We start from the raw sequence: 12,983 nt of genomic DNA, 5'->3' as shown, positions 1-12,983 counted from the left end.
TTAGACGAAGAGGTTTCATACAGAGAAAACCCATATAATTACCTTTCAATTCAAGATGGGGCGATAAACAGTGAAACCTATCCATATCATCCAAAAGTTTAATCTGTTCTAAAAATGTAATCTGTTCTACATTTTCCCAGCGAACCCATGGTGTATCTTGGATTACATTAAGCTTGTTTAAACCGAGACAATACTGGAGATAAATCAGTCATACTTGATTACTTGTCCATACTCATTCAGATCTACCTTTCAGTATCAGTAGTTACTTTGGACACAGATGTATTTGATCAATATGGATGTTAAAGTGTCTCTAATGCATCTTGTTTTACCATGTGCTCTAATGTAGCCTAACTGATTACAAAAGCTGCAGCATCATAAGTGTGCTTGAGTTCAGCATTGCAGTCTATGATCACAGCTGAGTCTTATCTTCAGTGATATTTGGAAGCAAGCAGAGTGGCCTATAAAACCACCAGGCAGTTAAGTGTTTGGCTGTGTATGGGAGACAGCTCATGTCTATTCTGTTTGAAGAAGACTTGGATTGCTTTCCCCTGAGATGACTATGGGGTTTGCCTTATCAAAGCTGCAATCTGTCAGATAGTCTGCTCTTCATTTTGCTGCTGCCTTTTTTTCTGGTCCATTTTTAGCATCCACTTCCTTATGCTTCTATGTTGTGTTTCCAAACTACAGGAAGTAACAGGGCTGAGATTTGATGGTAAATTTTGCGTTTTTAGTAGGACTTTGGGCTATATTTGGTATTAGTAGGGAGTTCAGGAAGGAAATCATCTTCTCTAATTGTGACCGATGTACCAGTTGCTAGGGGGTATGGATGTGTGTTTGTGTATGTGTGTTGCACCCAGATTTATGGTTCTGTTCTTCTACTGCCTGTCCCAGCTGTGTTCAGACCCTGGTCTCACCCTTTCCCACTCCCCCGTACTCTCTCCCCTGTCCTCTTTCTTCCTCACAGCTTCCCTCTCTCTTCCTCCCCTTGGAGCCGTGGCTTGGTGTCCTTGCAGATCAGGGGCAGCTGAGAGGGTGCTGTTAGTTTGGCCCGGAGTTGTTACAGTTAAAAAGAGACCGTATGGGGGCGGAGAGCAATTGAGGGAGGGGTGGTGAGAGATGATGTTCACCAATTATATGTTCAGATAAGATGAAACTTTAATGATCTTTAGTGAGTGGGAAATTGGGTCGTTGGGGAATTGTTCTGTGCTTCTACAAGTACTTGGCTCCTGTAACTCAGAGCAGTTTTAGGTAAGAGAATGAAGTGGGAGGTCAAGTTGAGTTATGGGGGTTAAAAACCACCAGACTGTCTAGAACTCGGAGTGAGGAGGGGAGAGCATAGCCTGGAAGAGGAGGGGATAGCGGACATTTATGAGAGGTGAGGGGACAGTGATACAGGCGGTTAGAGACATTGTGGAGTGGGGGGGGGTGGTTGGTAGGTAAGATGTGTGTGGGGGACAGTTGGCACTTGAGGGCAGCATGGGGTTGCAATAGGAGGTGGTGAAGCCATTTGCAGTCACATGACTGACAAGCAGCCCACTGTCACCTCGGAAACCAGGAGCGCCGGCCGCTCTTATCCAATCATGCCAGGAATGCTGGCCGTCACTCGGCTCAGGCTATTTCTGCTGTCTGTCGCTATTGCTCGGTAGTGCTAAGAGTTTGGCATACAGGGATCCTTCTTTTTTTGTTTCTCCCTCTCTTTTTTCCCCCTCACCCTTGCTCTCTCTCTTTTGGCTCCACTCTGCCACTCTCGAGTGTGTAGCCTTAAGTTGTTAGCTCTCTTGCAGTGTGTCTTTTGTTTTTGTGGTGTGAGTTTGCTGCTCTTCTTTCCTTCATACAGTTTACTGTAGGAGGGAAAGTTGTGGAAGAGACTCGGAGAGGGAGAGGGGGAAGGAGGGAGGGGGGAGGGAGAGAGAGAGAGAGAGGGGGAGAGAGAGAGAGAGAGAGAGAGTGTGGAAGAAAAAAGGGGATCAGCCAGCTAGCCAGCCAAAGGAGAGAAGTGGGCGACACTCAGAGACAGAGACGGGAGCCAGAGGAGAGAGCCAAACAGTCAGCCAGAGAGAGAGAGAAAGGGAGCTGTAGGGCGCGAGGTGAAAATGTCCCACCGTCTGCGTCTCTACTTTGGTTCAGGCCGCAGTAACACAGCACCGGAGCTGGAGGTACTGGAAGGAGACTCCGCGGAGCAGCAGGGAGACAACGATGTGGCCATGTCATTCCGCATGCAGCCACCTCCAGTGTCGAGGCCATCTCAGGAGCAAGCCGTGCAACGCTTCTCACCTAGCTCTGTGGTTCCGGGCTCGGAGCCTCTGCTTAAACGCAGCTCCTCCATGTTCATACCCCAGCTCACCCCCTCAGCTGAGCCGCGGCCCACCAAGAGCTCATCTATGCAGATCTCCCTCCAGCGCTCCAATGGACCAGGCAATAGTGATTCAAGTGGACTCGCTGATGATGGCCCACCACCCTGTTACACTCCTCCAGGACCTGCTCCCGCCTACACCGAACCACTGGTCCAAACCGACTTTCCACGACCGCCACCTCCTCCGTACTACAGCCCAGATACTTTAAACTCGCTAAGTTATCCTACAGAGGCGGACCTGCCCAAACGCAGGGTCTTCAGTATTGGTTCCAATGGCCATTCTATGAGCAACAGAGGCCAACCTGGTATCAGTATTGGTGGGATTTGTATCCAGAGAAACTCTCCTGATGGTTCTGACGTCCAACATTTCAGAATCCTCCCTTATGGTGGTACTGGCTGGTCTGTTCAGCAGCAGAGCTTGGACCGAGGCTCTGCCGTTAATGGTGGAACACAGAGACTGGTGTTTCAGCTCCAGCAAAATCAGAGCCAGGATCAGAGCCAGGGGAGGCAACAGGCTGCTTCATCCCTGGGAGAATTCACTGATCCGGGCTTTGCCAGCTCCAACGGTGGCCGTGTGGTGCGTTACCCTCAAATTCGCCTGGAGAGAAGCTTGTCCCAACAGAGGCTGTCTCTGGAGAATCAACACAAGAGATCTGGTGCAGATCACCAAGCTACAGAGGAGAACCAAACAGAGACGGAGACACAGAGAATGGAAGCAAATGACAGATCTAAAGGTTGCACTGTTAAAATCGGTGGGGAGACTCCCAGAAGGCAGCCTCATTTCAAGATATATTTTACCCCGGGCGGGGGTGGAGATCAGGATGTAAGCTTTGGCAATGACTCGACCAGGAATAATCCCAAGGTAAAGATTACTGATGGAAAACTTTAGTAGGACTATTATCTCTTAAAGGTTTGGTCTAAAGCTATGTGTGAAAAGGTCTTTGTTTTAAGTTTCCTTCAACTGATTATGTTGGCCTCATAAAATGTAGTGTTGCACCAATAATTTTGATTTATTATTTTTAAAGAAATCAATTTGAGAATGACTGGTAAGCAAACACAGGGAAAAGGTAGTGTTTCTCGTCGGGCTTTTGGCTGCGTACATGATGGCTCGTATTTACTTTGGTCAAAGAAGGGGGTGGGGGGGGGCATTCAGTAGGGCTGTAGAATATAACAGATGGAAGGAAAGCAGAGTGGACTTTCTGCCACATAACTTATGGAAACTTGGTGGGGTCTCTATAATATTTCACATCTAAACTGTGAACTGGTTAGTATTTCATCTTATTGAATCCAGCCCAGATGAGTAGAGAACCCACTATCTGAGGGGGCAGGAAGAGGGTGGTGACATTCTGGGAAGTGAAAAGCCCAGACCGGGAGTTGCTAAGCTAAACCACACACCGGCTTTCTTTCACTTCACAACCGCAGGCATTTGAGGTTTTTACACACATCAGCCAATTCACAGTCATGAAAGGAAAACAGGAATAGGCTTAGGATAAATGGATAATTTCTCCTCATGCACTTGTTGCCTTCTGATTCACTGGAGTGTGACTCTAACTTTTGGTAATACACTTAACTGCAGGCAGTGCTCTTTCAGACTTGGCTGTTTCTATCTTTAGTCTGTTTCGAGTGTGGTTGTTGATTTTGAGAGCAGGCAGGCGGCATGTCTTCTTTGGCTCTAGGCTGGTATGGATCTCTATCCCCGCAGCTGCTCTTCGAGTGATTAAGAACTAAGATGTCATTACAGCCCAAATGACGATCAAGAAGTTTAACAAGCTATCAGTATCAACATTTCCTGAAAGCCTGGAGTCTTTTGATGTAGCTGTCTCTTTGCCTTTCATGTACGACTCGAGCTGTTTTTCTATCTCATTCAGAGTAAAAAAATCTCCACTCCCAGTATCCCATATTTATTCATCACTTGCAAAGCATCACTATCATATTATGAATTTACTTTAGATATTTGCCTTCATGGCAGTTTTCTGAATGTGTTCATGTTTTTTTTTGGGGGGGGGGGGGTAGTAAACTCAAATCTCAAGCTGCATCTGTAAATAGCAGTAATATATAGTAGAGATTTGTGTTATGGCGGTGTCATCATCAGCTATGTAAGTATTATTCCTAGTGCTTTCTTATGGAGAATTATCTGACAGGAGGCTGTAGGGATAATCTAAAAAAAGAACTTTAATGTTCTGCCTGCCTTTTGCTTTTTTTATTTTTACAACCTGTACCTTTCACACCACATATTGTAAGCAGTCACAGTTCTTGTTTTTCTAATACAGAACAAAAGTGTGAACCGTAATAATTTGTTTATTTGTAACATTAAGGACTTTTGGTGAGCAGCAGCAATGTACTGGTCTCTGCGAAGCTTCAAAACCCTGTGTGTCACAAAGACTGCACCATTACAGTGGATATGCAGGGCTTTTATCATATGAATGGCATTTCTGGTAAACCAGTGACACTTGAGGAATGCCACCAGGATTTCCGCAGCTTGATGAGCAATGCCAACCTTGAACTCAAATGTTGGACTCTAATTTCGTGAAATATCTCTGGTTTTGTTGTCGTCAGAGTCACAGAACTGGGGCCAGTTGCATAAACTTAGTTAAAGTTTAGTTTAAGATTAAGTCTAGTCTAGAGTGGGAAGTTTAAGTATTTTAGCTATTTCATACAAGATAGCAAATATTTGTTTTTTGGAAAGAGCCTGATGAAGAGAACGAGTCTTCAGAGACAGAAACAAGTCAGAGTAGATTAGACTGATGAAGTGATTGGCTCGCTAACATTGGCCATAGCCCACTACTACATCTATAGTCTTTGTAGTATTTTTGACAGCACTTAAGACCATACATCAGGTGTATTTTAAACACTTCCTCCTTTCCCTCTTTTAAGACACGTGGTGTTGTGTTACCCCGGGGCAGCCTGTTTCTCATGCAAGAGGGAAATCCTCATATAGACTATAATGACAGGTCTTCCCCCGCTGGTACCCTGTAGCCGGAGTGCCCCTTTAAAAAGCCCTGCATGTGATACTACGCGTGTTTGTGTGTGTTTGTGTGTGCGCCAGCTAGATTGGCTGCAGACAGTTATGCCGCCGTGCCATGCCCTCTTCACAGCCCTGCTTAGACCCCCCAGTTGCCATTCACAAAGAGCTCTTGCAGGCCACTGGGCTGGCTATATTTACCTGAGATGGGGGGGCTCCATCTTTATTTTAGTCCTCTTGCCTGTGAGAGGGATTCAGATTGGTATTGTTGTGAAGGGCTTTCTCTGCCAGCTCCGATCCCTCAAAGTTGCAAGGCATTGTAATTCAACTGTGTCCACTTGGAGACTGTTGAGTAGGTGAGACAACCTTTTCACACCATAGTGCCAGCCTGGACTTGATCCATTTTGACCTATATCATTGCTATAAACTCTCAATCCTTTACTGTTCCAGTCCTTCATGTAGCTGTGCCGCCCAACCACATGAATGCAGTATAGCTAAGCATTGTTTATTTTTGTCAATTTACCTACTTTCATCCCACCATATTTTTGTTCTTAACACTGTACCTTCTCTACCACTTTCACTCTCCGTCCCTTCTCCTTCTCTTGCTCTCTCCCTCTCCATCTCTGGTACCCTCCCCCTCTCGGTGTAACCTGGCCCTAGGAGGCAGCTGCAGGCTCAGCTGTGACCCTGTGATGACTCTGCAGATATATCCCACTTCATACACATACCCATAACTTAAAATGCTTGTTATGGTTGAAGACAGAATGTTATGAAAAAACTGCCATGTACTACGCTCCCTAGAGTGCAGGTATCCTATGGGCTACTACTGCTACTGCCCGTAGTACAGGATACTAACTACAGAGCAAAAAGCTAGCACTTGCGCAAGGCCAGGCCTGGTAGCAAATGAGATTTCCAGGTCAAGACTGTAACTGTTCATAGTGACTCATCACTGGTGAGAGAATAGGCTAGAGCAGACTACATGGTGATATGATACTTTCTCTTGTTGTGCTCCGGGTTGTTTTTGTTGGTCTTTCAGAGTTCAACTAAAGCTCACCATTCACTGTTTTGAATTACTTGGTTATGCAGCAGTGAATTAAATCTTACACAATAATTCTTTAATTGGTTTGGGAAACATAAACAGATATTGTAGTTATCTACAAAGTAGTGACTCTGGCTTTTCCCAAGAAAAACAAAGTTTAAACTGTGTGTGTGAGTGGGTGTGTGAGAGAGAGCACATGTGCCTTCACCAGTATCTGTCCTACGTGCCTGTGCATTAATAACACTTCTATTTTCTGTGACTCATTTGTAACCTTTCACCACTCAATTGCAGTTCTGTTAACTGTGGTGGGAACCGAGGCCACTCACTCCCTGCACAGCTTTTACTGCTTTCCTACTGTTGATCAGAATAGACATGTGACTAACTTGTGTGGTTGTTGTTGTTGTACACCTTTGCGTGGGGTCAGTGTGAAATATTAGGCCTGCATATTGTAAGAAACCACCAATCATGTACACCTGCAATTTATAAGGGCTGAACTTTTTTTGTTTTATTGTGTTTCTTAATATTTCTTCACAGTAGACTGAAATCTCAGACATTTCCATAATCCACCCACACCCTGTTAACCAGTGTCTACTCTACAAATGGACACTAATGATAGTTAATGCCTGTTGTCTAAATCAATTGTGTCCCACACACAGGCTGTCTCCAAGAATGGGCTTTTCCATCTCGGACAGGTAATCACTGCCTCCACTGTGGGCTGCTGCTGTGTGGCTCAATCACCTGCCAATCTCCCCTCTTACTCTTAGTTTTTATTAACAACGGAAGGATGGACACACTACAGGCTCCTTTGATTTGAAACACAAACTCTCCCTGGCTCTACCCTGTTCCTGTTGCCACCTCTACCCTTCTCTCCCTCTGTCTGGCTGACCTGGCTCCTGGTGGCGGTTGATGTTATTTTTCCTTGCTGGGTTCATTGGTTCTTCTCCTATAAAGTGATACCAAAGGCCTGTCCATAAATAAACCCTAGACTGAGCCTACTACTTGGACACTTGTGGAAATCTGTGTTGATTGGATAGGGAGGATAATAGTGCTGTCAGCAAACTAAAGCAAAAGTTGTAAATTAATTTATTTCAATAGACTGTAGTGATAGACACTGGCCAAACGTTTAAGTGGTCCTTACTGTTTTGCAACTATCCAGGTTTTTTCAGATCAACACAGGTGTTCAAGAACAAGGCTAGAGTTTATTTCTGGATGGGACTCATTAAATGAAATTAAAATCTATCTCTCTGTCTCTCTCTCTCTGACTCTGTCTCTGACACACAAATTATTACTGGATCTTCTGGTGGGCTTGGTACATTCCCTCAACTTTGTGGTTTTCCCCTCTCTTTCCCTCTTCGAGCCCTGCTGGAAACATAGCTCTTGCTTTTGGTATTCCCCAGACAGACTCAAAAAGCTGTTGCTTCTAAATTTAAGCTGCTGAAGGTGATCTTCTTTTTTTTCTTCCCTAGACCAGAGATGATTTCCTGGGACAAGTTGATGTGCCTCTCAGTCATTTGCCGGTGAGTATGTTGTCTGTACGTGTGTGTGTAGTCAGTTTGGTTGTTGTGACTGGGTTTTTGAATACTCAGCTGTTTCTTATCTTCAGTTTTTTTCTGCCTGATTAACCTCTGTGAAGGTCAGGCTAAGAGTTTGTGTGTGTGTGTGTCTTGAGTGTGAGAAAGCCCTTGCCGCTCAAGTAACCTGTTGTTGCGATCAAGCAGCTGAACGCCCCTTGTTAGAAATGGAAAGAAGGCCGTCTGGAATGTAAACAGAGGTGACTATCCTGAGGGCGGGCTACCCTCAAAGCTAATGGAAAAAGCCATACTGAAAACTCAAATTTACACACACACACACACACACACTCACTCACTTGGAAACTGCAGACTGCTGTCAGATATCAGCTACTGAAAACAATAACACACAGAGCCAGTGCATGCTCCTTGAGAAGTGTTGGCTGGTAGGTTACTGTATAGGTTTGATGAAACCGTAATAGTACCTGAAACCCAAACAAATAGGCCTGCAGTTCATTCTGATTTTGAAGTTGTCGTCTTTGCAGCAGCGGCTCACTTTCTCTTCAGCAGACTCAGCAGCTGAGAACTCTGAAGTCAGATTGGTTGTAGCTCTCTGATGTTCTTTTTAAGTGGCGAAGCTTAAAAGCATATCAGCACAAGGTGTGGGGGTTAATTATTAATGTCCTACTTGGCTCCCCTAGGCTTGGGGAATTGGCAGGAGATAAAAGCTACAGCTGAGTCATTTTGTGAGGTAAAGTGGACAGGATAAGGGAAGTTTGGTCCTGATGCATCCTATTGCAGTGATTCTTATTTTATCCATAAAACAAATTGGCTGGGCATGAATAAACTACAGCTAGGTTAGTAGGCCTATATAGACACTGTCTGTGTTTTCTGTGTGTTTTCATTTGATCCATTAGTTTTGTTTATGAGTACATTTTGTAGGCCAGTCTTACTCATAGTCGCTGATCATTCTTTTACTCATTGCCTCTTTCTCCATACTTGCTTTCACTGGATATTCTTCCTTTAACTTTTCATGAGTGAGATCATCCAGGCTGACTCATTTGAAGGAGTCTTGTAGCTACATTGGCCCTGTGGAGGCTTGGGCTACTTTGACTTTTTACAACCTCAGGTTTGTGCACAATACAAGCATGAATCCTTGTGTCAACTCATGGACTGAGTCCTGGTTTCCACGATCCACAAATAGTTCAGGCTATGTGTAGCTTTGATGTGTATGTGATGAGTAGTTTTTAGCGGGAACATTTTCAAACAAGTATTTGGATCAATTAGTTTCAAAACCAAGAATCAGTTCTTTCAGTACAGAATTGTCTGGGATGTCTTGAACAGTTTTGGTCATCTCAATTTTTGTGACCAAACCTGTGCCGGAGATTGCGATTATGATTTGGAAATGAACAGTCTATTCACTGGTTCTTCCAAAGCAGTGCGCTGTGAGCAGCTGGTGTTGACTGGCGTGACCCAGTCAGAGAGTGTCCCCCTCGGTGTGATTGCAGTACCCAGGACCTTTTCGGCTGTTCAATATGTAACGCGAGAACCTCAGCATTGCATAATGACTCCCAGGATGCTGTGCAAAGGACTGCGGCCTCGCTGTAAACTCATGGCTCTGTTATTTTGATACTGTCTGACGTGTGTTTGTTGCTTGTGTGTTCTGTTGATTATCAACAAATGTCTTGCTGTTAATTTGCAGACAGAGGACCCTGCCATGGAGCGTCCCTACACATTTAAAGACTTCCTTTTGCGGCCCAGAAGGTCAGTTTCTACAGGATGTGACACATTGACAAGTAAACAGTGGAAATAAATACAAATGTAGCTTGTGGGGTTAAATTGTGTGCAATTTGCATTTCTGCTCCTAGAGAACGCATGGAGCAGAATAGACATAGACTGTAATCATGGTTTGCAAGATTATGTTGACCGGCACCGTTTTGCAAAAATCAGTAACATCATGTGCAGGTCATTGTAGACTGAAGGTGAAAGATGATTTAGTGCTAAGAAGCAGTTTGGAAACTCCCCTACATTTCTGACTCTTACCAGGGGCTATAAAGGGGTGGGTCACAAAGTTGTTCTGTGTAGTTTTCAAGTGTGCCCATGTTGCCCTTTTTTTTTCTACCAGTCACAAGTCCAGGGTGAAGGGCTACCTGCGCCTGAAGATGGCCTACCTGCCCAAACAAGGAGGGCCGGAGGAGGAGGCTGGAGAGATGAGGGAGGAGGCTGAGGTGAGTTCTGGGCCCCTTTTAAGTCTTGATTTAGCATCATTAAATGTGTCCTCTTGGCTGACTTGTTCATAAGGCAAACTGAGGTCTAGAGAAAATAGTGATGGGATGATATGCTTATCTCACGATACGATTTGATACACGATATGGGGTTCATGATTCAATCATACAATACAATCATAATACAATGTAATAAATAGAAGTTTCACAGTCAGCAACATGACTGTGCAGAATTCTGTTCATTTCTGAGCCACAAATCTTTCTAGCAATGGCATTGGCTTGCTAGAATGTAAACAACGATTTAAAAATGTCATTATAAAGTTTAAATGATATCATTTGGATGGAGAGCTTGTGAAATTGTGATGGGCAAGCCGTCTCGTTTGTGAATACTACAGCAGAATAAAATGGAGCTAATATTGCAATTCATTTTTCTGCCCCACAATACATATTTTCACATTTTGTATTGCGATATATTGAATTTTGATATATCGTCCCATCCCTAAGCATACCTAGCACTTCTTTCTGTGAATGCTTGAAAAATATATCTGCTCTGGTTGTATAATTCCTTCCTGACCAGACAGGTGAGGGTCCTACCTTGGTATTTGTATCAATCTAGAATTGCGAGATTAGTGATTGCTACGAGTGAGGGGAGAAAGGATGTTTTTTTTGTTTTCTTTTCTCTAAGAATTCAGGCAGCGCCTTGCTGCCAAAATCTGGAGAAAGTCTTTTCCAGGTCAGGGTCTGGAAAAAACATTTACAATACGTCCCCTTATTTGGAGAAATAGGAGCTTCTCCTGTCTTATTTTATGTGTGTGCATGTGTGTATGTGTGTGTACAAGTGTGGATTTCTCTGTACTTGTGTATGCGCGAGTGAGAGAGCACTAGAGAGGATGATAGGTGCTATACATTTTCAGACAGTGAAAGACTGCATAGATAAGGTGACATTTAGCAGGCTAAGTAGGAAAACTGAAATGTCACTCCTCTAACCTCCTCACACTTCCTGTTCCCACTGTGAAAAATCCCTCATTCTCAGTCTCTGGAATTTGTTTCTTTTTTTACCTCAGTGCACTGAACTGCAAAATGAAATAAATCTGCTTTACTAATGCAGTCTCTTTCTCTTCGCTACTTTCCTCTCCCTCCTTCTCTCCCCTACCCGTCCTCCAGGGTTGGGATGACTCTACGGACTCCGGCTCCCAGCGACCCCAGCAGCTGCTGCCCCCACTGCCCCCAGGCTGGGAAGAGAAGGTGGACAACCTGGGACGTACCTACTATGTCAACCACAACAACCGCTCCACACAGTGGAAAAGGCCCTCCAACATGTACGCCTGCTCTCCTTCCATGCATGTTTAGGTTTAAACACATTTGTCCATCGACTCAACTTGGAAAATGTCTTTAGCTCATTTAGATCATTACCTTCCATGCTCAAAATATTTGCAAATTTATTTCTAAATGGTCTCTAAGTAAAGAGGCAGGTTAGATACAATGGCAGTGTGGAAAACACTTGGTCACCATTATTGTGCACCACAGGCATTGCGTTTCCTCATCATTTCCTCAAATTCACTTTGGCTCTTCAGTCAGACCGAGCACCTGAAAGCAACGGCACGAGCGGTAGACTTAAGCTGATGTTGGCTAACTAAAGTCAAGATGACAAATAACGTTAAGTGGAACATGGGGAAATCACTTGGCTATAGCTCTGGAAACAGTTTTGTATTACCAGTCAAAAAGAAATTTCTCTACCAGCAACAAATCTGCTGTTGCTTTAGCTATCAGTTGTGTTTTGGTCATATTTATTTTTCACATAGGAGTTGACTTAATTTTAAATGTATTCTGAGTCTGAATCATATTTCCTAGCAGTAGCTTTCTGACTTAATGACAAATTTTTATAGATGAAATCTCTTATTCTCTGCTGTCTCAGGGATGTGATTTCGGAGACAGATAGCGACAACCACCAGCGGCAGATCAACCAGGAAGCGCACCGTGTGTTCCGCTCAAGACGCCACATCAGTGAAGACCTAGAGAACGAGCACCTAGAGCCCAGGGACATGGACAATGTGAGAGAGAAGGATAAATAGACACACACACACACACACACACACACACACACACACACACACACACACACAACTGGCTAACGAATGATAACGACTGACTCAAATTGTCTCCTTCTCCCTCTTCTAGTCCTGGGAGCTAATCACAGAAGAAGACCCTAACGACTCCTTAGCCCAGTCGCTGCCTGGCCCCTCCTCCATCATGACACCACAGCACCCCCCGACACCGGTCACCCAGGAGTTCTCTGAGGATTTGAATCTGAGGCTGTCACTCACCCCTGATACCAACGGAGAAGTGCCAGGGCCCAGCACTGCTATGGTGAGACTGGTGCAATTTTAAAATTTCACTTAAGGACCCAAAGGACTTAATGACCTAACTGCACATGACCAGCTAGATTGACTAATAGCAAGGTGTTTGTCTGTCTCCCATCGATTTCTCTTTCCCTCCCTCTCTCTTTTCGAACAGAGCCAGCTGTCAAACAGACTTCGTTCCTCCAGTATGACAGATGGCGTTAGTGATCAGGCCCAGGCTCCTCCCCTAATGGTACATATTTCTCCTCCATCCTGTTCATCTCCCTTCTTTGACTTCCTTCCTTTCCTCGTTTCCCTGTTACTTCCAGTATAGTGACCACCTTCTTCCTCTTCTTTGTTCCCTGAATGCCTTAAAAAACAGGCATGCATTGTTGTCTCATTAGTTAGTCCTCTCCCTCTCTTGTCAGCATATCTCTGTGCTGTGGGTGTATCACACATCAAATCCTCCTCTTTGCTCTTACTCACTTTTATCATTTTCCTTTCTCCATACTACGCAGGTGTTGCCACCTCTTCTCCTTTCCTTCCCGCTCTTTGCG

The 12,983-nt window shown here is 44.5% G+C and overlaps 1 protein-coding gene across 4 annotated transcripts in view; it reads left to right on the top strand.

Moving 5' to 3' along the window:
• LOC139653180 (E3 ubiquitin-protein ligase NEDD4-like) overlaps window positions 1–12,983 on the top strand; it is a 47,616-nt gene that overhangs the window by 13,194 nt on the left and 21,439 nt on the right. Inside the window, exons 1-9 of one of the 4 annotated variants that reach the window (XM_071530148.1) lie at window positions 1,962–3,237; window positions 7,018–7,046; window positions 7,821–7,871; window positions 9,565–9,626; window positions 9,988–10,090; window positions 11,252–11,406; window positions 12,003–12,138; window positions 12,266–12,463; window positions 12,608–12,679. In XM_071530148.1, the coding sequence (XP_071386249.1) occupies window positions 2,094–3,237; window positions 7,018–7,046; window positions 7,821–7,871; window positions 9,565–9,626; window positions 9,988–10,090; window positions 11,252–11,406; window positions 12,003–12,138; window positions 12,266–12,463; window positions 12,608–12,679 (1,950 nt within the window). In that variant the 5' untranslated portion in view covers window positions 1,962–2,093. Of the gene's footprint in view, window positions 1–1,961; window positions 3,238–7,010; window positions 7,047–7,820; window positions 7,872–9,564; window positions 9,627–9,987; window positions 10,091–11,251; window positions 11,407–12,002; window positions 12,139–12,265; window positions 12,464–12,601; window positions 12,684–12,983 lie in introns of those variants that run through there. The other 3 variants (XM_071530150.1, XM_071530149.1, XM_071530151.1) reach the window with 3 other exon arrangements.

Source organism: Centroberyx affinis, unplaced genomic scaffold (genome assembly GCF_046629955.1).
Source record: "Centroberyx affinis isolate AG114_WGS23_722 - 3 ecotype Tasmania unplaced genomic scaffold, CSIRO-AGI_Caff_v1 ptg001885l_1, whole genome shotgun sequence".
NCBI classification, from domain to species: Eukaryota; Metazoa; Chordata; class Actinopteri; order Beryciformes; family Berycidae; genus Centroberyx; species Centroberyx affinis.
The sequence above is the reverse complement of the archived record's forward strand: the minus strand, read 5'-3'. Positions and strand labels throughout refer to the sequence as shown.